Source organism: Bufo bufo, chromosome 8 (genome assembly GCF_905171765.1).
Source record: "Bufo bufo chromosome 8, aBufBuf1.1, whole genome shotgun sequence".
NCBI classification, from domain to species: Eukaryota; Metazoa; Chordata; class Amphibia; order Anura; family Bufonidae; genus Bufo; species Bufo bufo.
Window position 1 is genome coordinate 198,995,149 of NC_053396.1, and position 24,615 is coordinate 199,019,763.

General features: G+C 43.7%; 1 protein-coding gene and 1 long non-coding RNA gene across 2 annotated transcripts; both read left to right on the forward strand.

Annotated features, from left to right (window-relative positions):
- The first annotated feature begins 870 nt into the window (after positions 1-870).
- LOC120977772 lies at positions 871-5,523 on the forward strand. The gene is made up of 3 exons (XM_040405872.1): positions 871-1,449; positions 2,814-2,891; positions 5,250-5,523. The coding sequence occupies exons 1-2, from the start codon at positions 873-875 to the stop codon at positions 2,867-2,869; spliced, it is 633 nt and encodes a 210-aa protein (XP_040261806.1). The 5' UTR covers positions 871-872; the 3' UTR covers positions 2,870-2,891; positions 5,250-5,523.
- Positions 5,524-19,543: 14,020 nt separating this feature from the next.
- LOC120977637 lies at positions 19,544-24,172 on the forward strand. The gene is made up of 3 exons (XR_005773939.1): positions 19,544-19,775; positions 21,460-21,544; positions 24,093-24,172. It is a non-coding gene; the product is annotated as an uncharacterized LOC120977637 (long non-coding RNA).
- The last annotated feature ends 443 nt before the right edge of the window (positions 24,173-24,615 follow it).

Sequence of the window (24,615 nt, forward strand, 5' to 3'; positions counted from 1 at the left end):
AACAGTTTCCCAACTGGTAGCTGCTGGCATCCAGATATATATAATCTGTCTCTGTATCCATGGCACAGAGGTTTGGAGTTCTGCACTAGAATAACATAGGGTCCGGTCACAAAAAAGACATAGTAAATCAGATCAGAATGTTGGACCTAAAATAGTGTTTAAGGGTAGATATGAATATTTAGAATGGAGATTAGAATGCGGAGCCTCTTCTGATGAAGATTCAAGCCATTGCTGGAGAGAACATCCATTTTATGTCTATGTGGTGTCTTTGTTAATTGACTAGTTTCACAAGTTCCAAGAGCCATAGCCTCTTCTCTATAGGGGCTGCCCCTATGGTCCATAACTCTTCATGTAATACTATATAAAGATGACAATGATCCTTTAGGCTACTTTCACACTGGCGTTTTGGCTTTCCATCTCTGAGCTCCGTTCAGGGCTCTCACAAGCGGTCCAAAACGGATCAGTTTTGCCCTAATGCATTCTGAATGGAAAATGATCCGCTCAGAATGCATCAGTTTGCCTCCGTTCAGACACCAAAATGCTGCCTGCAGCGGGTTTCTGTCTGCGATGTGGTGCGGAGCAAGACAGATCCGTCCTGGCACACAATGTAAGTCAATGGGGACGGATCCGTTTTCTCTGACACAATAGAAAACGGATCCGTCCCCCATTGACTTTCAATGGTGTTCATGACGGATCCGTCATGGCTATAGAAGACATAATACAACCGGATTCGTTCATGATGGATATATATGGTTGTATTATAGTAGCAGAAGCGTTTTTGCAGATCCATGACGGATCTGCAAAAAACGCTAATGTGAAAGTAGCCTTATTAAACCACAAATCTGTTAAATTTTTTCCCCACAGCTCAATCTATGTCCAGTAAGCTGGTCAAAAATGACCTGTTAGATCTAAACTCTCCAGATGAAGCCGGAGGGCGCGAGCTGTCTGCTATCAAGGAAGCCATTGATGTCAAGGTGACTGTTCTAGTCTCCATACCTCCATCTGAGAACGGGAGTGCACAGATAGTGTCCTCAGAGCTGACCATGTTTGGAGAGAACCCATGCCTCTTCGTCATTAGAGCTGAAGAGATATGTAACAAACCTTCCAACACCAGTGACCCCGACACATTACTGAACAAGGAGCCAGAACTGATGGTGAAGCTGGCTGGTACAGTAAACTATGGAACACCTCACATCTATAGAACCAGTGTAACCGGCGGAGCGCTAGTGCTGACGATAGACATGAAAGAAGACCTTGTCGTTACGCACAACTATTATCCTGAGCTGAAAAACACAACAATTTATCTCAATTTCATGTTTGAAAGCTATCAAAGCATAGAGAAAAATGCCAACTCTACTGATGTTTTTGTTAATGTACAGACTTTGTTCACTCCTGTCACTCCTACATTACCTCCAACCACCACCTTGCACAGTGAACAGTCTGGTCTAAGTAAGTATGAAAGATCTTCCCAAATCTTATATGTGAGAGTTGGCCTACATACGTAATTGGATATAACATACGTCATTAGAAATTGTAGCATTGTTAAAGGGAGAATAAAAATTTGCCAATGATTACAAGAACATTTCCTTATTTTCACTTCCCATTTGTATATGATCTCCAGAGAATTCAATAAAACATTTCCCTAATTTATAAGAGGAAGTACTAAGGTTCATAGAGTATTAACTGGCTGTCCTTTTCCTTGCAGCTTGGCTAGTGGAGACTCCTGTTCATCCGCGTCTGGGATGAACAGGTCGTCTCCTGCTCTTAACCTTATTTCAGGGATCCTCAGGGCTACTCAGGGTCCCAGGTTCCTGTGTATGATCCCACTGACCATCTGGGTCTGCTCATACGGTTAAGAGTCAGGGCCAGGATTAGGGCGGTTTAGGAGGTGAGTTGCTCCCTTTTCCTGATGTCCAGGCATGGTTGCTTCCCGTTTACCCACGCTATACGGTGGGGAGTTTTCCCCCACTCCAGGGGCTGAGCGCATTACCAAGCACAGCCACTTTACAATGTACGAAGCTGTGTTTGGAAAGCCGTGAGGAGCACAGCTACCTTCTCATAACAGCTGATCGGCGGAGGTCCGAGGTGTCCGACCCCCACCAATCAGATACTGATGACCTATGCTGAGGATAGTGTCAATAACATTTGTAGAGCAGCACTTACGGACCTCGTGACCACACTGGAATGCAATAGCCAAGCCACGACCGCAGATCCTCAGCAGTCCAACGAATAATGTACAAAAAGAGGCAACGGCAACATCTTCAGTGAATTCTTTATTGGACGAGCTTCATAGAAAGTGTGCCATAAAACCAGACAGCAAGGTTTCGGCTATGTGGTAGCCTCTATCAAGCCTGATAAAGGCTACCACGTAGCCGAAACCTTGCTGTCTGGTTTTATGGCACACTTTCTATGACGCTCGTCCAATAAAGAATTCACTGAAGATGCTGCTGTTGCCTCCTTTTGTACACTATGCTGAGGATAGGTCATCAGTATCAAAATCCTGGAAAACCCCTTTACGTTTCTGCATCCACTGTATATGACTAGATGGCGACATGCGATGATACCATGTACCATAAGGTGGCAGGGAATTCTCCTGCATTATTTCTAATGTCTTGACTGGAAGGTGAGCTGTAAACTGACAACTGGATCAGTTTGCCCTGCAGGCAGAGCAAATATGATAACCCCACCAGGAAGACCCCCATGTAAAGCTGGGAGCGAGAACACAGCAGTAATATGAGCGTGCATGAGGCCAACCTGAAACGATAGGAGTAGTTGGTGCAAACTGTAGAATATAATATTATTTTTCTCCCCAGGTCCCCTGTATGGAACCACATTGTTGCTGCTTCTCGTAGTTTTTCTCTTCAACTGAATCACAAACAGAAGATTTCTCTGTAAGTTATGATTTAATACTCCTATCACTGAGAGCAAGTATCTAAAACATAACTTTTATTTATATATTTATATTAATAAAATAATAACACCCATGGATCCAAAGGATATTTTTGAGAAATATAACGAGCTATCAACTACAAAAGGGCTGAAAAAGTGATAATACAGCTTATATCACGATACAAGGGCATTAATACAAGAGGACTGAAGGCAATTGACATACCGGGCTGCCGTAGTCAGTGACAATATACTCACATGACCGGCGTATTGTCGAGTCGCTTACCTCTTAAACTCCACTCCCCCCCCCCCCCCCAATAATGACAGACTCAGCAAGTGGATTATATGGCCACAGCAGCCTTTTATAATAACATAAATACAAATAAATATCATAAATACATAACTTAACCCTTGGCCTTCCCACCTGAAGGCCCCGCCCTTAAACCTTACCAAGAACCCATGAATGCCAACACGGGGAGGGTCCTTGGAGCCCCATAAATGACGGATAACTGGCCTCGCCCTGAGTTAAATTACCTCTAGCCGATAAACGCCAGCTCAGAGGCAGGAACCGGTAACCAAGGGCAACCAACTTGGGCCGCTACCCGCCATATCACACCTTAAACCAGTACCTGGGGAGTCCAGAGCCTCCTTTGGCTCCCTCCCCACCACGCCAGAGCCACCATAACCACCAACTTCAAGGACCCACCACCGCCCCAGACCGCTATGACAAAGCTTACCCTCCAATCACTGCCGGACCACCCGCAATCCACTCACAACCCCCCGGCCTAACACCAACACTAAGAAACACTCGAGGACCCCCACCTAACCCAGGCAAACAGCAGCCAAAATAAAAAACAAAAGGGTGGGTGGCCGGGGGCTGCTGCCACACTGCTGTCCTCACAAAATGGCCCCTTTTCCCGCCCTTGCTATCCCTTTTATGCCCTTAGCCACACCTCCATCCCTTCCGTCACTAGCCTTCCTCCTTAACCCTTCGTAACCCCGAATCCTCTCCCTCCAAGCCCCAGTCATGCCAGGCCTCCATCCAGCCTTGCAGCCCTGATTCCGGCCTGCACTAGACCAGCACTATGAATGATGACTGGAGCAGATGGTAGCTGTCCATCTGCTCCAGTCTGCAGCGGACATCATTCATAGTGCTGGTCTTGTGAGTATAGTGTCACTGACTACGGCAGCCCGGTATGTAAATTGCCTTCAGTCCTCTTGTATTAATGCCCTTGTATCGTGATGGGATACTGGTACAACTTGCTTTTATATATATAAGCTGTATTATGTCTTGAGACCTGCATTATCATTGTTTTTTGGCTCTCTATATATACTTGGCATCATTTGGTTCCGCTTGCAATTGTTCTGTACGGTGCATATTGTTGCACGTACACTAATACTGTTTATAGTATATTGGTCCCCTGAGGAACCCCAACAATTATCCTCCAATAATAAAGGGGGGGGGGAGTCGGGATATACCACAGTTAGCTTTTTCTTAGTTAGGTTAAGGACAGTTTAAGGACAGTATAGTCCTAGGTACGAGAACAGGGAACACCTACCATCAAGGTGTGTCCCTGGGTTGAGAAGTGTAAGGGATCAGTGAAGGGATAGTCCAAATTTCCCGTATCTCGTCTGGTTGCTGCCCTGGCACCTCACTTTTTCAGCCCTTTTGTAGTTGATAGCTCGTTATATTTGTCAAAAGGATCCTTTGGATCCATGGGTGTTATTTTTTTATTAATATAAATATATAAATAAAAGTTATGTTTTAGATACCTGCTCTCAGTGATAGTTGTTTTGACCTCTTGCAAGTTTTCTCAATAATTAAAATCAGTGACTCTATGATTTAATAATCCATTCATATTCCAAAATACTAGAGGCAGAGACTGTTTGGTATAAAGCGTCCATTAATATCAACATCCTATAATAGTATAAGACAGAGCTAAAAAATGAACAGCACCATGAAATGGCTAAATAATACAGACACACAGTATCACATACAGGGACCTTAAAATAGTGCAGTACAGACCTTAAATACCAGAACTGTGGAGCGGCTAAGTACAGTAATATCATTACCCAGTATCAGATAACGGTACAGTGTCTTCAAATTAATGCAATGCAGAGCCCAAGTAGTAACCACATACAGTGCCTAAATAATACCGTAGCTAGAAATGTAGTTTCAGCCTGCAATGAGCCTCTAGGGATATTATGGTTGGGGCTTGGTGGTGAAGGCCAGAGATATTGCCACTTTTGCCACTGCTGTACTCTAGCACTCCACTGAAATAGCGAGCATGTTCATTACGTCTCAACAAATGCATATTTCACTGGGTTATCTGACGCTTATCTTATGTTTTTTCTCTGTATAGATGAATAATTCTCAGCTCTGCGGGTGCAGCCCTGTGGTCACCTCTGTACATCATGGCACAGGAACTGTGTGCAGTTTATCCGAGGACCGTCCGAGTGCACTTTCTTTGAACCGCCTTAATGGGGTTAAGGATCAGTCAGTGAAAGTCCATGTGTATTCCCGACTCATGGGGATGTTCCCTGAATGTAGGTCAATATAGTTCATAATAAACTTGATAAAAGTAAAAGGATCTCTGCTGCCTTATCTAAAATACCTTTGCTTTTTATTTATCAAGGATTTGCTCTAGGAAAAATATTCTATATGTTCCAATCCAGCACCTGAATCTGAATATTTTTGTAACTTGATGTAATTAAAAATGTTATATCGCCACCGAGTTATTCAATAAAATCTACTTGTATAGTGCCACCTGCTGGTTGTTCTTTCCCTTACTTCTCTGTCCCCTTCAGTAATATTGCATTATCAGTTCCATCCTTCAACTGTTATTGTATTATCCACCGGTAAGTCCTCCAGCGCCGTTCTCCCTCCCTGTTCCCCTCTTTTCTTATCCTCTTGTATTACACCACTTCATGCCTTTCACCCTCAGCTCTCACTTTAACCACTTAACCTTATATGCTTTTCGTTTTTTCTGCAATCATGTGAATCACTACCCGTCTAGGTCCATTCACCCCACTTGACCAACCGCTTAAATTTATACAAGTGACGCTGTAGTGGTAATGCACCTTTTGATCCTGCGTCTTTTCGGACCAATCGAGTTTGCACAATTTAACCATTAATTAAGTATTTAACTACATATAAATTTGTATTGCACATCAATATTTATTTTTACACGCGCCCTACAAAATAGCCATTTATCACCAGCTATTTATTATCAGCCACGGAATCATTTGATTATAAAATCCTGCTTTTATCTCAATTGGCGCCTTTCTTATAGCTTATATATATATATTTTTACAATTTATATTTATTTACTATTCATTATTTATTTATTTCATTGTATTTACGTATTTCTGTACTCTTTTATCCATTCATATCTACATCAAAATCTAAGTTTGAATGACCCTCCTCGTGACGGTCATACAGTCCTGATCAAAAGTTTAAGACCACTTGAAAAATGGCAAAAAATCATATTTAACATGGCTGGATCTTAACAAGGTTCCAAGTAGAGCTTCAACATGCAGCAAGAAGAAATGAGAGTGAGACAAAACATTTTTTTGAGCATTCAAATTAATGAAAACAACGAATAAACTGAAACAGGCTGTTTTTCAGCTGATCAAAAGTTTAGGACCACATGCCTTTAAAAGGCCAAATCTGTGCAAAGATGTGGGTTCATTGTCATTTTCTGTCAGGTAGTCACACGTTGTGATGGCAAAGGCAAAAAACTCTTCCTTTTTGAACGTGGTCGGGTTGTTGAACTGCATAAGCAGGGTCTCTCACAGCGCGCCATCGCTGCTGAGGTGGGACGCAGTAAGACAGTCATTTGGAATTTCTTAAATTCTTAAATGATCCTGAGGGTTATGGAACAAAAAAGTCAAGTGGAAGACCCAAAAAATGTCATCAGTACTGAGCCGGAGGATCCAATTGGCTGTCCGTCAAGACACTGAACGATCCTCGACCCAAATTAAGGTCCTTACTGGTGCTGACTGCAGCCTCATAACCATCAGACGGCATCTGAGACTGAAGGGCTTCAAAAACAAAAAACTTCTTCAAAGACCTCGTCTCCTTGAACACCACAGAACTGCTCGTTTGGACTTTGCAAGAGAGCACCAAACATGGGACATTCAAAGGTGGAAGAAAGTTTTATTCTCTGATGAGAAAAAATGTAACCTTGATGGTCCTGATGGTTTCCAACGTTACTGGCATGACAAGCAGATCCCACTTGAGATGTTTTCTACGCGCCACAGTGGAGGGGGTGCCATAATGGTCTGGGTGCTTTTTCCTTCAGTGGAACAATGGAGCTTCAGGAAGTGCAGGGGCGTCAAACGGCCGCTGGCTATGTCCAGATGTTGCAGAGAGCATTCCTCATGACTGAGGGCCCTCGTCTGTGTGGTAACGACTGGGTTTTCAACAGAACAACGCTACAGTACACAATGCCTGCAGGACAAGGGACTTCTTCCAGGAGAATAACATCACTCTTTTGGCCCATCCTGCGTGTTCCCCTGATCTTAATCCAATTGAGAACCTTTGGGGATGGATGGCAAGGGAAGTTTACAAAAATGGACAACAGTTCCAGACAGTAGATGGCCTTCGTGCAGCCGTCTTCACCACTTGGAGAAATGTTCCCACTCACCTCATGGAAACGCTTGCATCAAGCATGCCGAAACAATTTTTTTAAGTGATAAACTACAAACCGGATTCCAAAAAAGTTGGGACACTAAACAAATTGTGAATAAAAACTGAATGCAATGATGTGGAGATGGCAAATGTCAATATTTTATTTGTAATAGAACGTAGATGACAGATCAAACGTTTAATCCGAAAAAATGTATCATTTTAAAGGATAAATACGTTGATTCAAAATTTCACGGTTTCAACAAATCCCAAAAAAGTTGGGACAAGTAGCAATAAGAGGCTGGAAAAAGTAAATTTGAGCATAACGAAGAGCTGGAAGACCAATTAACACTAATTAGGTCAATTGGCAACATGATTGGGTATAAAAAGAGCTTCTCAGAGTGGCAGTGTCTCTCAGAAGCCAAGATGGGTAGAGGATCACCAATTCCCACAATGTTGCGCAGAAAGATAGTGGAGCAATATCAGAAAGGTGTTACCCAGCGAAAAATTGCAAAGACTTTGCATCTATCATCATCAACTGTGCATAACATCATCCGAAGATTCAGAGAATCTGGAACAATCTCTGTACGTAAGGGTCAAGGCCGTAAAACCATACTGGATGCCCGTGATCTCCGGGCCCTTAAACGACACTGCACCACAAACAGGAATGCTACTGTAAAGGAAATCACAGAATGGGCTCAGGAATACTTCCAGAAACCATTGTCAGTGAACACAATCCACTGTGCCATCCGCCGTTGGCAGCTGAAACTCTACAGTGCAAAGAAGAAGCCATTTCTAAGCAAGATCCACAAGCTCAGGCGTTTTCACTGGGCCAGGGATCATTTAAAATGGAGTGTGGCAAAATGGAAGACTGTTCTGTGGTCAGACGAGTCACGATTCGAAGTTCTTTTTGGAAATCTGTGACGCCATGTCATCCGGACCAAAGAGGACAAGGACAACCCAAGTTGTTATCAACGCTCAGCCTGCATCTCTGATGGTATGGGGTTGCATGAGTGCGTGTGGCATGGGCAGCTTGCATGCCTGGAAAGGCACCATCAATGCAGAAAAATATATTCAGGTTCTAGAACAACATATGCTCCCATCCTTACGTCATCTCTTTCAGGGAAGACCCTGCATTTTTCAACAAGATAATGCCAGACCACATTCTGCATCAATCACAACATCATGGCTGCGTAGGAGAAGGATGCGGGTACTGAAATGGCCAGTCTGCAGTCCAGATCTTTCACCTATAGAGAACATTTGGCGCATCATAAAGAGTAAGGTGCAACAAAGAAGGCCCAAGACGATTGAACAGTTAGAGGCCTGTATTAGACAAGAATGGGAGAGCATTCCTATTTCTAAACTTGAGAAACTAGTCTCCTCGGTCCCCAGACGTCTGTTGAGTGTTGTAAGAAGAAGGGGAGATGCCACACAGTGGTGAAAATGGCCTTGTCCCAACTTTTTTGGAATTTGTTGACACCATGAAATTCTGATTCAACATATTTTTCCCTTAAAATGGTACATTTTCTCAGTTTAAACTTTTGTTCCGTGATTTATGTTCTATTCTGAATAAAATATTTAAAGTTGGCACCTCCACATCATTGCATTCAGTTTTTATTCACGATTTGTATAGTGTCCCAACTTTTTTGGAATCCGGTTTGTATAATGGCGGAGCTACTCATTACTGAGTTCATGTTTGGGAGTTGGATTTCTGTTTTGGGGGGGTTTAGGTTGCATGTTGAAGCTCTACTTGGAACCTTGTTAAGATCCAGCCATGCTAAATATGATTTTTTGCCATTTTTCAAGTGGTCTTAAACTTTTGATCAGGACTGTATTATTACTATTATTACTATTATTATCCCTTTTATCATACATTTTGTAACCTTACGCCCATCAGTGTGTTCTTAATTTGTGTGATTGTATGTATATGTTTTTTAGACTTGAAAAAGGGGTCCGCAGAACCCCGAAACGCGTTGTCAAGATAACAATAAAAAAAACTATTGGTTTGTAAAAACTTTGGTTGCGTTTTGCACCTATGGTCCACCCCTCCACTCGACCCCCGAGTCCAGTGGAAACATACCTCATTCACTGACCCAGACGGCGGCTTGGCCCCCGCCAAAGGTGAATGCGGACGAAATCGGCAGCACCAACCAGCGATACTTAATCACTCTTATTCGCCTTTATTTCAGTTGCACAGAACAACAGGTGAGCAGTACCACTCTTCTTGTATTTGGAGGCTTGTTTTGAACTTACTTACCCTATGAGCGCCTTTTTCCTCCTGTGGCCACATTTTACCATCCTTCAACTGTTGCAAGCTCTGTAGATCTACTTGTAGTATCTCACATATGTGTGTAAGGGCCACTCCAAAATGTTTATATGCCATTCTATGTAATTTTTTTTACTGTTGAATGTATTTTTCCTTCGTCACAGCTGCTAAGTTCCTATTACAGACTGGTGGATGCTCTACACACATCCAACACCATATATATAGGTTAGCAGACAGGAAGAGACAGGAGATTAGAAATGGGAGTTTAGGAGTAAGGAGTTAGGAGTAGATGAGCCAGGCTTGGCTCTGTCCTCTGGGCCTTGCCCCAGAAACTGGTAGTGTCTGATAGAGCAAAATGAGAGGGTCAAGAAAGTATGGGAAGTAGGGAAAAGGAGAAAGGGAAGGAAGAACAATAATCAACAATTTAACTCTTGTGTGGTAACTGAGTTAGAAACTAGTGCTACACCATATGTGGAAGTCAGAATGGTAAATATACACTTCCCGGTGTTAAGCTAGAGACTCTTTTTTCTGCCAGCGATAGCTCTAATCTGCAGGCACTGAGACATTTTCGCATATCACAACCCCCATAACTTTACACTGATTATAAGAACAAAGAACTTATGAAATACCCCCGTAAACTAGCTTAAAGAGGACCTTTCACTTGTAAAAACTATGTGAACTAAGTATGCTGACATATAGAGCGGCGCCCAGGGATAATAGTAAGTGCAGTGAGATCCCCGGGCGCCGCTCTATATGTCAGCATACTTAGTTCACATTGTTTTTACAAGAGAAAGGTCCTCTTTAAGGCACATGAAAGTCCTGGGCTGCGGAGGTCTCACTGTGCAGGACTTCAGGTGAGTTAGAGTTACAATCATCCTTCTATGGGGTCTGATGGTTAGCACCTATCCATATCTTCCCAGCGACTGTGGGGTCAGTCACCTGATGCTTCTTGATCTCCCTGCCGATCGTCTTTCTGAGCGATCTCTGTGCTAGCGTCCGGTTTTCTTTCCTTGCGAATGTCCGTATAAACGTGGCGAAGAGGATACAGGAGTAGAGGCATTCCTGGAGATGATGGGGTCCAAGGCTGTCTCCACTTCCGCAGAGGACTCATAGGTAAGAACCTCTTCCTGATGAAAGACCTTTAAAGTAGACGGGTACAGGAGATGGAACCAAATATTTTCACGGTATAGCTTGGTACAGATGGGGCTGAAAGCTTTGCGCTTTTTTGCTACCTCAGCTGAAAAATCTTCGAACAACATGACTGTGTGTCCTCGGATAGATATCGGGCGATGTCTCCTCCGGAAGGCCCGCATCATGGCTGTTTTGTCATTAAAGTCCAACAGGCGCATTATAAGGCTACTTTCACACCTGCGTTAGGTGCGGATCCGTCTGGTATCGGCACAGACGGATCCGCACCTATAATGCAAACGCTTAGATCCGTTCAGAATGGATCCGTTTGCATTACCATGAACAAAAAAAAATAAATTTTTTTTTTTTTTTTGTTCATGATAATGCAAACGGATCCGTTTTGACTTTACATTGAAAGTCAATGGGGGACGGATCCGTTTGAAAATTGAGCCATATTGTGTCAACTTCAAACGGATCCGTCCCCATTGACTTACATTGTAAGTCTGGACGGATCCGTTTGCCTCCGCACGGCCAGGCGGACACCCGAATGCTGCAAGCTGCGTTCAGGGGTCCGCCTGCTGAGTGGAGCGGAGGACAAACGGTGCCAAACTGATGCATTCTGAGCGGATCCGCATCCACTCAGAATGCATTAGGGCTGGACGGATCCGTTCGGGGCCGCTTGTGAGAGCCTTCAAACGGAACTCACAAGCGGAGCCCCGAACGCTAGTGTGAAAGTGGCCTAACTTGGCGAGGTCTCTCTCGGAGGGGGGAGGGGCAGAGCAGGAATTGTGCCTCGTCGCGGTATCTGGCCCCACTCTGTGTGCTCTTTCCACCTGACAGAAAAAGTTGAGGCCCAAAGCCTTCGGCAGCTCCTTCTCGCATATATCTAGCAGTTCTGGAGGCCGAATACTCTCTGGCAATCCCACCATCCGCAGGTTGTTGCGGCGGGACCTGTTTTCAAGGTCCTCCATTCTGTTGCGCATTTGATTAATGACCCGCTGCTGGGTTCGAATAGTGGTCGCTACTTCGGCCGAGGTGGTGTGGAGCGAATATACCTCTTGTTCAAGTTCCCCCACCTTGTGGCTAGTTTGACCTACCTCCTCCTGCAATGCGTTCAGGGAGGACTGGATGGTGATTTCCAGGGTCTTTTTAATGTTCGGGGTTTTGCGCAGCGCCACTTCAATGGCCAATCGTTTGTAGTCCAGCACATCTGGGTCCCCCCGTTAAAAGGTACAGGATCCTGAGAGCAGTCCTCCTGGAGCAAAAGGGGTGAAGTCGCCGCCATATTGGTAGGCTGTGAGGTGAGTGGGAAAGCAGAGCTTTGGGATCCCGCCGATTTCTGGCCGCTGCGTAGCAAGTATCGATCCATGTGCAGTGAGTGAGATCTCCCGTTGTTGCGTCCCGATGTCGGGGGAGAGAATGCTATGCAGGCTCACGTTAAAGTCGCTTGTCAGATCAGTGCCGCAGAGGAGCTCTTGCCGATGCGTTCACACATGGCAGCGCCGGGACCGGAAGTCTTAAATGTTGTTTTGAGGTTGTGTTCTTTTTTATGTTCATACTGTACATTGGAGACACAGTGATGGGAGGAAAGGGTCGCTTATAACGTTAGTGCACGGGGTCCACCATTGTGGTACAACTTTATGCATTCAGAACTGAATAGGAAATTGCTCTTGTGTGATCACTTCCAATAAATGTGCTCAGATTTCTTGTCCTACTGGTATCAATGTTTCTCAATATCATCCCCTGATGTACCTATACACTGTGGGGAGGAGCAGACAAAAGTATGCAAATACTGTGAGGAGGAAGGACTCTGGGCAACAGATTTATAAGGACTAGAGATCACGTAGTCATCATTAGACTACATCCGGACATCAAGGTAATGCTCTGTGTGTGAGAGGTAGTCACTGAATATCTCATAGATGTCACTTATTGCTCTTCATAGCACTGAGGCTGTACTTGTCTCCATCTCTTATGGACAGACTTGTACAGCGTTTATCCAAAATTTGATAATTTAAATATAAATGTTGAACTACTTTAAGGCAGACATTTATGGAATATCCGCAGGTAACGGTACAAATGTCTAGTAAGCCAGCAGTTATATATAAAGTATAGTCTCTTCTGCTCTAGGTGTTCTCATAACATATGGAAATATGATATGATATAGTGCATTATAATGAGTAGAGATGAGCAAATTTCATATTTTGAAATTCGTTCGCACTTCGTTTGGGTGTAAAAGGTGAATTGCGTTATGGATTCCGTTACCACGGACCATAACGCAATTCTATGACTGAATGCATAACGGAATGCCTTTAGAGGCATTCCGTTATTCATTCCGTCATAATAGAAGTCTATGGACTGCATAACGGATCCGTTCCGTTTCCGTTATGCAGGGGAGTCCTCCCTTGGTCCAGACCTTGGTCTTTTCAATGCAACATCTTTCAAGTGCAACTCTTTAAGTGCACATACCAAATTATACCAGAATGTAATATTATGGATATGGGATCCACTTTGTCATCACTGCCTACTGACTATCACTGACTATCACCTAATTCTCTCCTCTCCAGGTATGTCTACATTGAAGCTCACTGCTGCACCCAGCTTTTCCACAGTCTGATATTGTCCACACCTCTCATCTTTCCTTCTCATCCCTGGTATGTCTACATTGAAGCTAACTGCTGCACCCATCTTTTCCAGAGTCTGTTATTGTCCACACCTCTCATCTTTCCTTCTCATCCCTGGTATGTCTACATTGAACTTTAATGTCTCTTTCCCTGCTGGATTTATTGAGTATTTGTTTACATTGACTATTTCACCCTGTATCTGGTCCTCCCTTGATTAGGCCATATGTAGTCCCCTCCCCTCTTGGTCACACCTGATTGAACACTGAGTGGTATAAATCTAAGTCCTTAGGTATTTTCAGACCTTGGTCTTTTGTATGCAACAACTTTCAAGTACAACTGTTTAAGTGCACATACCGAATTATACCAGAATTGAACCAGAAGGAGACCACAGGTAATTACAGAAATAGTTAATGCAAACAATGTTTCACTTTTTCATCTTACTCTTCTCACTTTTCCAAAATCTCCTGAAATACCACCACATCCATTCACCCAGCAAGGAACTATTCATCTCTTCATCCATCTTACCTTCTCATCTGACCGCTTGCACAAACCTGTTTGGCAACGTAAAACACTTTCTTCCCAAACACACATAGATACCTCCTGCCCTCTCTTATTCTAATCTTTTAACACTTTCTCTGCTTCTCCTTACTGCTGGTGATATCTCTCCAAATCCAGGCCCCCCTCAGCAAATCCCCACTATCACCTGCATGTCCCAGTACAAATTTCCTTCTACAAATTTCTGCAACCCCTTAAACCTAATAACCATTCCTCTGACCCCTGCTCCTTTGGTTCCTCTTGCAGGAGCATTACAGAATGCACGCTCTGTCTGTAACAAACTGCCCTACATTCATGATCTTTTCATCTCTCAAAACGTTCCTTTCTGGGTCTCACAGAAACATGGCTGACACCCTCTGACACCTCCTCCCCTGCTGCACTCTCATATAGTGGATTTAATTTCACTCACACCCCCCCGCCCCGGCTGCAAACATAGTGGAGCAGTTGGTCTTCTCCTATCAGACATCTGCTCCTACAGCCCAACTCCATTACCACCCTCCATTACGCTCACCTCATTTGAAGTACACTCTGTTCGCATCTAGTCTCCCTCCAACCTTCAAGTAGCTGTCATTTACCGTCCCCCAGTCCCAGCCACCATCTTTCTTGGCCACTTTAACACCTGGCTACTACACTTTCTTTCTGCCGACATCCCCACTATCATCATGGGTGACTTCAACATCCCTATTGACACCTGTCACTCAGCTGCCTCTAAACTCCTATCACTCTCTTCCTCCTTCGGCCTCTCACAGTGATCTTCAGCTCCCACCCACAGAGATGGTCACACTCTTATCTTTACCCACCCCTGCTTCCTATCTAACCTTTCTAATTCGCCTCTCCCCCTATCCGACCACAACCTACTCACCTTCTCTTCATTGGTCTCTTCTGCTGCTCCCCCGGTCCATACACTAGCACACCCCCGCAGGAACCGGTACGTCATGGGTTCAGAACGCGATTGCGGCGCGGCGGGGGTTAATCGGAACAGGATGCCCGCTGAAATCATTCAGCGGGCATCCTGTCACAACGTCGGGGTGGGTCATGTGACCCCCCCGTATTGGCGATCGCCGCAAACCGCAGGTCAATTCAGACCTGCGGTTTGCGGCTTTACCTGCTGTTGCGGCAGCCGTTCGGCGGTGCCATCGGGTCCCCATGCGACTGTAGGGGGGACCCGATGTCATGGAAGGCAGCACGATGTCTAAGGAAGGCATCGCGCTGCCTTTCCGGTGAAGAGCCTGTGAGATCCAGCCCCCTGGATCTCACAGGCCCCGGAAGCTGTATGAGTAATTCACTTTTATGGAGTTTCTACTCTAGGGTTGCATCAGGGGGGCTTCAAATGGGACATGGTGTAAAAAAAAACTGTCTAGCAAAACCTGCCTTCCAAAAACCGTATGGCAATCCTTTCCTTCTGCGCCCTGCCGTGTGCCCGTACAGCGGTTTACGACCACATATGGGGTGTTTCTGTAAACTACAGAATCAGGGCCATAAAAATTGAGTTTGGTTTGGCTGTTAACCCTTGATTTGTAACTGGAAAAAAATTATTAAAATGAAAAATCTGCCAAAAAAGTGAAATTTTTAAATTGTATTTTCCATTAATTCTTGTGGAACACCTAAAGGGTTAACAAAGTTTGTAAAATCAGTTTTGAATACCTTGAGGGGTGTAGTTTATAGCATGGGGTCATTTTTGGGTGGTTTCTATTATGTAAGCCTCGCAAAGTGACTTCAGACCTGAACTGGTCCCTAAAAATTGGGTTTTTGAAAATTTCTGAAAAATTTACAGATTTTCTTAAACTTCTAAGCCTTGTAACATCCCCAAAAAATAAAATATAATTCCCAAAATGATCCAAACATAAAGTAGACATATGGGGAATGTAAAGTAATAACTATTTTCGTAGGTATTACTATGTATTATAGAAGTAGAGAAATTGAAACTTGGAAATTTGCAATTTTTAAAAATTTTGGTATTTTTTTATAAATAAAAATGTTTTTTTTTTTACTTCATTTTACCAGTGTCATGAAGTACAATATGTGACGAAAAAACAATCTCAGAATGGCCTGGATAAGTCAAAGCATTTTGAAGTTATCAGTACTTAAAGTGACACTGGTCAGATTTGCAAAAAATGGCCTGGTCCTTAAGGTGAAATAGGGCTGAGTCCTTAAGGGGTTAACTTTGAATCTGCGAAAATGCTTGTACATGCCCTCATCATCTCCCGCCTAGACTACTGCAACACTCTCCTATGTGATCTTCCATCTAGCACTCTCGCACCCCTCCAATCTATCCTTAACTCTGCTGCCCAACTAATCCACCTCTCACCCTGTTACTCCTCTGCCTCTCCCCTCTGCCAATCCCTTCACTGCCCAGCGAATTCAATGCCCAGCTAATTCAGTTCAAAATACTAACAAATACATACAACCCCTTTTCATATGTACAGCGCTATGGAATGAATGGCGCTTTAATAATGAATAATAATAATAATGAGCCAATGTATCTAAGCAAGGACACGTAGAGCCACAACACTACATGAAGGGGGCAGAGCTGGAATGAGTAGTGATGAGCGGCATAGGCAATGTTGGAATTTGCGATATTTCGCGAATTTTTGGCCGAATATTCATCATAAATGCGCAAATTTGAGAATTTGTGATCTCCTGTCATTATTTACTTGATTAAAAAAAATCGGCAAAGTAATATATTCGCGATAGAAAATAGCGATTAGAATATTCGCGATCAACACTAAGGGGTAGGCAACTTTCCTATTGGTTGCTAGGGGTGTTGATAAGTGCCGATATTCGTGATAAATTTGCGATAAATTTGCAATAATATAGCACTATATTGTAAATATTCGCGAATTCTCAAAGTGGCGATATTCGCGATTAAAATTTGCGATTCTAATATTTGTGCTCAACACTAGTAATGAGGAGCATAAGGCAGAAGAAGACTCAGGCAGTCAACGACTAGGAGCAGCCATGACATCTGAAGACATATGTACAAGGGTTGTACAGGATTAGAAAAACATGGCTGCTTTCTTCCAGAACCAGCGCCACACCGGACTGTGGTTTGAGTCGGGTATTGCAGCTCAAGTCCATTAAAGTTACCAGGGCTGAGCTGCAATATCTCACATCACCTATGATCAGATGTGGCGCTGTTTCTGGAAGAAAGCAGTCATGTCTTAGAGATAAGAGGCTATTATTACCGCCACTAGAAAAGGGGCCATAATATACCTTTCAATTTCCTGAACACTATAAATATACTTACCGCTTGCTATACAGTAAAGAGTCTGCTGGGTTCTTCTGCCAGTAGATCCCATTCTGGACCAGATCACCAAGTCAGATCCGACGAAGGCCAAATGATGGACTGTGGAAAGACAACCCTGATTTTCCTTACTCTCAGCGCACTTGGTAAGAGAAAATTAATGATGATGAGATGATGATGAGAGTGATGTTGGGAGGCACTATAGGGGTCATTTACCAAGTGATATATGCCAGTTTTTAGCATATATCTGTCGCAGATTGCGGCGCAAAGTTTATTTGCACTGCAATTAGCGACTTTTTCCTGCTCACGCCAGGTCTAAAAAAGGGGGAGTGGTTTTCATTTAGACTGGCGGTGGATGCGACGATACATAACTTCAACAGATCCATCACCATGGCAAGGGGTTATTAAGACCGGTGTCTAAAACAATGGTCTTAATAAATGACCCCCTATGTCTCCAAGATGTGCCTACAGGGCAAACACTCTTACCTTACACTATGTTTACACTGTGGATTTTGCTGTGGTTTTGCATGCTGCAAACCGCTCGCGGTTTAGCCCCATCGAGGGGAACCAAACTGCAAGCAGACCCCTGCCACAGCTGCCAGGAATATTCATACCGACATATCCCTTCTTGGAACAGTTGAGGCTTTAAACCATTGACCACGCCAAGCTGCAGTGTTGCTTCCCATTGAAAGCAATAGGATGCGGACATCACGTGGCTGCTGCAGAAATTGTGGCGCTAAATACAAAAATTCCGGAGGCATAAACCGACATGTGAACATGCCCTAAGAGGAAAAGCTTTAGTTAGATGACCTTTTTAATAGCTCTTGAGACATCTCCTACCAAGTGCTATAAGTAACATAGAGAAGGTCCAAAAACAGGGGCCAAAATGATGCCAGGAGTATGGGCCGTCTTGACTTAAAGTTTTTTTTAATAGCATGTAAATAAAAATTCAGTATAAGTTGTGAGTTATCTATTAAAATGTATCTGTATAGCGCCACCTGCTGTAGTTTTTTTTCCCTTATATCTCTGTCCACCTCAGTAACATCACTGACACGGACGCACATGCTCAGTTCCATCCTTCAAATGCCACCTGCCGTATCTACTGTTAGACGTTGTTACAGTTAGGGTTCATTCATTTTTTTTCCATGTCTGTGCCATTTTTTTTTTGCGGCCTGTATGCGGAACCACTTCAATAGTGCCTCAAAAAATGGAAATTACTCCGCATGGCCGCGCAGCAAAAAATATATTGTCATATTATTGTCCGGATAGGACTTCTCTATTAGGGGCCGGCCGTTCCGCAAAATGCGTAATGCACACGGCCGGTATCAGTAATTTGCGGACCGCAAAACATCAAATGATCGTGTGCATGAGCCCTTACAGGGAGAGAGCTGCAGCAGAAAGGACATGCCCCTAGACCTGTGATAGAGTGACATATGCAGCAGAAACAACATGCCCCTGACAAAGGACATGCCCACTGAGATAGACTATACATCCTGAGAAAAGACACACTCCTTGAGAAAGGACACGACCCTGAGCTGCCAACCTGAAATAAATCTAGCAGAGAAACTGACGCCATGAATAGGGGGATCTCTGGATCCAGGTGAGGTACAGGGATGGTTCTCGCTATTGCCATGTACTATAGGATGTCTAATATTTATTTTTTTACATTAAGGAAACCACATTTATGATATGTGCTCTTCTCTCCACTTTAACATTATGGAATATTGAAGTTCATAGGCAGTTATGATACTTTGATGGGCACAGTACTCTTGATGGTTGCAGAACTTGCAATTAAGTTTTGTCCTAAACAGTCCCCTACCAGGATTGGAGACCTGCCATACTCCATGAGTCCCCCAACAATGAGGTCCTTCATCTGAAATATGGTTTAAGAGGTTCTTGTTCCTTTATACAACTCATATTCTTTTGTTATTTCTTCTGCAGTCGGATCCCAAAATGTTCAAAGAATCACAAACAATCTAGAAATTTTAGTTTCTGTCCCATCGACCCACATCGGAGACACAGAAATTGGGTCAGCAGTCCTCACTTTATCAGCCGGCCACCCACTCCTGTACAAAGTTGTAGCCCAGAAGAATGAAACCAAATGCATCAACTCCACCGATCCCCTCTGCACCTCCATGATCAAAGAGCCAAAAGTTGATATATCAGTGTCCTCAAGTGGAAGCAATGGAAAGAGCTTAACCTATTCCAATACCACAAATAGGTCACAGCAGCTCGTAATCCGTGTTGGCTCTGAAGTCACTCTCACCCCCCAGATAGTCATTGATGGAAGTGACAAAATCACGATTTATCTAGATATTTTGTATGACACAGTCATTACACGTTATAGCTCATTGAGGTCAAGCAGAAAACCAACTACATTTAGCCTTAATGTTGAATTTGCCACTACTACCACCATAGATGAAGGAAATGGACAATCTACCCTCTGTGAGTAAAAAAATAAATATATGAATGTGTATGTCTGTAATGCAGAGGGGGAAATGGATGATTATATAAGAAGTTCACAAATACTTTAAAAAGCAGCTGTCAGCATGATCAACTCGATAAAACCAGGCATGCTGCCTGACAGAGTTGATCCTGCTGAGTAAAATGATACCTGTCTTATTAAAATCAGATGCAGCGTTCCTGAGAAAATAGACTTTTACTCTTTAGGCAAGTGAGGGCTTCAGTGCACTGAGGGGCGGGGCCTGGCTTCTGTGCACCTCAGCTCCTCAGTAATGGCCACACCCCCTCGGAGCACTGAAGCCTTTACTTACATAAGAAATAAAAGTCTATTTCGTCAGGAACGCTGCAACTGATTTTCACAAGGCAGGTATCATTTCACTCAGCAGGTTCAACCTTATTAGGCAGTGTATCTGGTTTAATAGGGTTGATCATTGTGACAAATGTTTTTTAAGGGCTTTTAAAGGACTACAAGTCTGTCTTTTGGAATCCTGCTCCTGCAACCCCACCGATTAGCAGATTGAAGGGTCTGTGGTGCTGCGCCCCCTTCATTACATTTGGTATTGGCTGCTCCTGTTATTACAGCTCAGTCACGTTAACTTGAAGGGGGCCGAGCAGCAGAGATGTCTAAGGGTACTTTCACACTTGCGTTGTTGGATTCCGGCATGCAGATCCGGCAATCTGTATGCAAACAGATACCATTTGTAGACAGATCCGGATGCGCAGACCGCAAAACCAGATCCGTTTTTCCGGAACACTTGGGGCATTAATGCATTTCAATGGAAAATAATGCCGGATATGGCATTCCGGCAAGTGTTCCGGAATTTTTGACGGAGAAACTACCGCAGCATGCTGCGGTATTTTCTCTGTCCAAAAAACGTACAGTGACTGAACTGAAGACATCCTGATGCATACTGAATGGATTGCTCTCCATTCAGAATGCATTAGGATAAAACTGACTTTTTTCCGGTATTGAGCCCCTAGGACGGAATTCAATACCGGAAAAGTTTAACGCAAGTGTGAAAGTACCCTAAGGCTGTGGTTACACAGCGACTGGGGTCACAACACACGCTGATTAGCAAAGATCGCAGTGTAGAGCAGTCTGAATGGTATTGAATGGAAGTGAATAGAATGCATTGTGACCCCCAACTAAACCAGTTTTCCTTTACACCATTATGTACCATATTTTTCTGCCTATAAGACTCTCCTCTGTTTACAAAAAAAAAACAGGAAAGAGTTACAGTAATTTAATGTCAGTACAAGCTTTGTAAAGTTGTACTGTAAAGCTTCTGTTTCCTATAAAATAACAATTCTTGAGTCTGCATTATGAATTCCTCTGTAATTCCTCCTGGAAATGTATGAATAAACTGAGTCTTACCATTCTCCTTGTCTATCAGGTGTGCCTTTACACATTTTCACATTGCCCAATCACCGCTGATAGCATCAGATTGTGTACGGACACACCCTATTGACAGGGGAAATGGGTAAAAAAAAGGGTAACGCCCAGTTGACAATTCAGTCAAGCTTTTCCAGTAGTAATAAAATAGAGACAGCATGGAACAGATTAAAAAGTACATTTTAAGGAGGACACTTTGGCACCCAGGTAACAATGGCAGAGATTACAGAGTGCAGCTCGGATTGTAAGGAGTATTATGTGATTTCTCCCCAGATTCTGGTCCATTGAGCGCTCTCATTCTCCTGGCTCTGCTTCCGATTTTGCTTCTCAAGTGATTGATAAGAGACTGATGACCGAGGTAAGTTCTAAGAATGACACCGACAGTCACACATCTCCACCTCTTCTCCACTGGATAGGATTGAGGAAGGCCAATCCTGAAGAACCTGAAGCTTATTGCTCCCACAGTATGCAGATACAGTGAGGCAAAAAAGTATTTAGTCAGCCACCAATTGTGCAAGTTCTCCCACTTAAAAAGATGAGAGAGGCCTGTAGTTTTCATCATAGGTATACCTCAACTATGAGAGACAGAATGTGATCATTTTGACCCGACAGGGTGAGATCTTGCGTGGAGCCCCAGATCGAGAGAGATTATCAGTGGTCTTGTATGTCTTCCATTTTCTAATAATTGCTCCCACAGTTGATTTCTTCACACCAAGCTGCTTGCCTATAGCAGATTCAGTCTTCCCAGCCTGGAGCAGATCTACAATTTTGTTTCTGGTGTCCTTCGACAGCTCTTTGGTCTTGGCCATAGTGGTGTTTGGAGTGTGAATGTTTGAGGTTGAGGACAGGTGTCTTTTATACTAATAACAAGTTCAAACAGGGGCCATTAATACAGGTAACGAGTGGAGGACAGAGGAGCCTCTTAAAGAAGAAGTTACAGGTCTGTGAGAGCCAGAAATCTTGCTTGTTTGTAGGTGACCAAATACTTATTTTACCGAGGAATTTACCAATTAATTCATTAGAAATCCTACAATGTGATTTACTGTATTGTATCCTGTAACGGACCGTTTCAGCAGACAAGGGGTTAAAATCCGTTTAGCCTCCCTCTCATAAAAAATGTCCTGAAGTCTGGACTGTGCAGGGCTCCCGAAGTCAGGCTCTGCAAAGGACTCCCATAATAAGCCAGGACCATAAAACTCCTCTCCCTCTGGCTTGTCATGTTCGGCTGTCCAGGGTATATACTGTGCCATATACCACCAAAGCGCCTGGTAGGCATCCTCCAGCCATAGCTCCTGCCATACCCGGTGCTCTAGATCCTTCACCCATTCCTCCAGGGGCTGCTCTCCCAGGAAGGGCATCCGCAGGGCCACTTGCTTCTGCAACCGCTGCTCTTCACTGGGGAGACTCTCACCCCGCTGGTATTGTAGATTATCCAGGGCCTGGTACCAGATGCCTTTCCTTAATGCATCCCGGCCATCCAGGTCCTCCTCCTCGTATAACACTGCTGGTTCCATCCTGCTGCTGTCAGGGACGCTGTACTGGGACATGCGTTGTCCTTAAATTGTAGAATCCACAGAAATGGTGTCTCCTGTAGCTGTCCTTCTGGCTGTAGGAACGATCCCACTGCTGCCACCAATGTAACGGACCGTTTCAGCAGACAAGGGGTTAAAATCCGTTTAGGCGATATGCCCCTTTTCTGAGAGACAGGCACAGCTACTGCAGACACCAACCTTCCGAACTGGATACAAAATAGCACTCCAAACTGGAACCTCACGAATAGCTGCTAGCAGACGAACAGGAATCAGCTTACACTTCTGGCAATCGGTCTTCTAACAGCATACAGCGGATCCCCCCAATAACGAGACAAGGCTCCGTGTTGAGGGTCAAGCAGTGGTCTGACTGTACTTCACGTACAGCCTCTTTTATTCATAAACCACAAACATAGTACTGCCCACAGGGGTTTGAAATACAACCAATCAGTAATTTACAACACATACAATGTAACTACAGCAACCAATCGTTCACGCCCTCAGAGGACCAGAATGAAGACTGTGACATAGGACAACATATCCCCACAATGCATCATGGTTTCCTCCTCTCTGTCCCGGAGACAACCTGAGGAGCAATCCAATTATCTCTTAGGACAAAGGGAGATCACCAATACACATGTGAGGACAACAGAACAGACATCACCATTTAAACACACAATAGGACAATGGCACAATAGAAACACACCCAGCATTTTCCTCCCAAGCTGACAAGTTACAATTATTATAGATTGTTACAACTTTGTGAGTTTACATTGGCCATACATATAACTTACATCAATTTAAACAGTATAACTTGGGGACAAACCTATCCAAAATTCACTTGAATTGGTCCAGGGGTTTAAAAGTTAGTATATGGCCCATAATCCAGGGGCAAGAGGCCAGCAGCCAGTCCTCTCCAAAATCCAGTGGCGAGGTTGGTTTCGCCACATATCCCCCCATTCTGTCTCTCATAGTTGAGGTATACCTATGATGAAAATGACAGGCCTCTCTCCTCTTTTTAAGTGGGAGAACTTGCACAATTGGTGGCTGACTAAATACTTTTTTGCCCCACTGTAAGTCTGCAGCCACTATATAGATGCTATGCGCTTGTGACTTTTAAAATATGAAATAGATAGACAGATAGATAGATAGATAGATAGATAGATAGATAGACAGATAGATAGATAGATAGATAGATAGACAGACAAATAGATAGATAGATAGATAGATAGATAGATAGATAGATAGATAGATAGATAGATAGATAGATAGATAGATAGATAAATAAAAGATAGATTGATAGATCTTAAAGTGTGAAGAACTGTAACCCTTTAATAATATTTTCTGACCAAGTGGCTATGTCTATTTTATTTTTAGGCTATTAAATGGCATTTCCTTCATTTTTATGACAATACTGTATTGTCTCTTCTCAGATCACCTCGTCACTTCAATCAAATCCCATCCAAAGTAATAAAGACACAGATATGAGGAGGATCAAACTGCTACAAGCCCTTAAAGGGGTTGTCCACCTTTTTTTCAGACCTCCTAAAGAGGATAGACCCACAGAGGTGATCATACTTACCTGATCCCCACCTCTGGGTTCTGGAACCATTGCTCCACCGCCGGTTCTGCAACCCCCGGGTGTACCCGCATCATCATCCTGTTTGAGTTGGGTCACGTGACCGCCCCAGCCAATGATTGACCTCTGTAGTGATGTAACACCTATGTGTCACGTGACCAAGTGAAACATGGGTGAAACATCACTGCTGCTTTAAAGAGGCTGCAGCGTTCCGGTTAGCACTGCGGCCTCCTTACAGCTCACCGAGCACAGCGGCGTTCATTGTATAGTGGCTGTGCTTGGTATTGCAGCTCAGGACCATTCACTTGAATGGAACTGAGC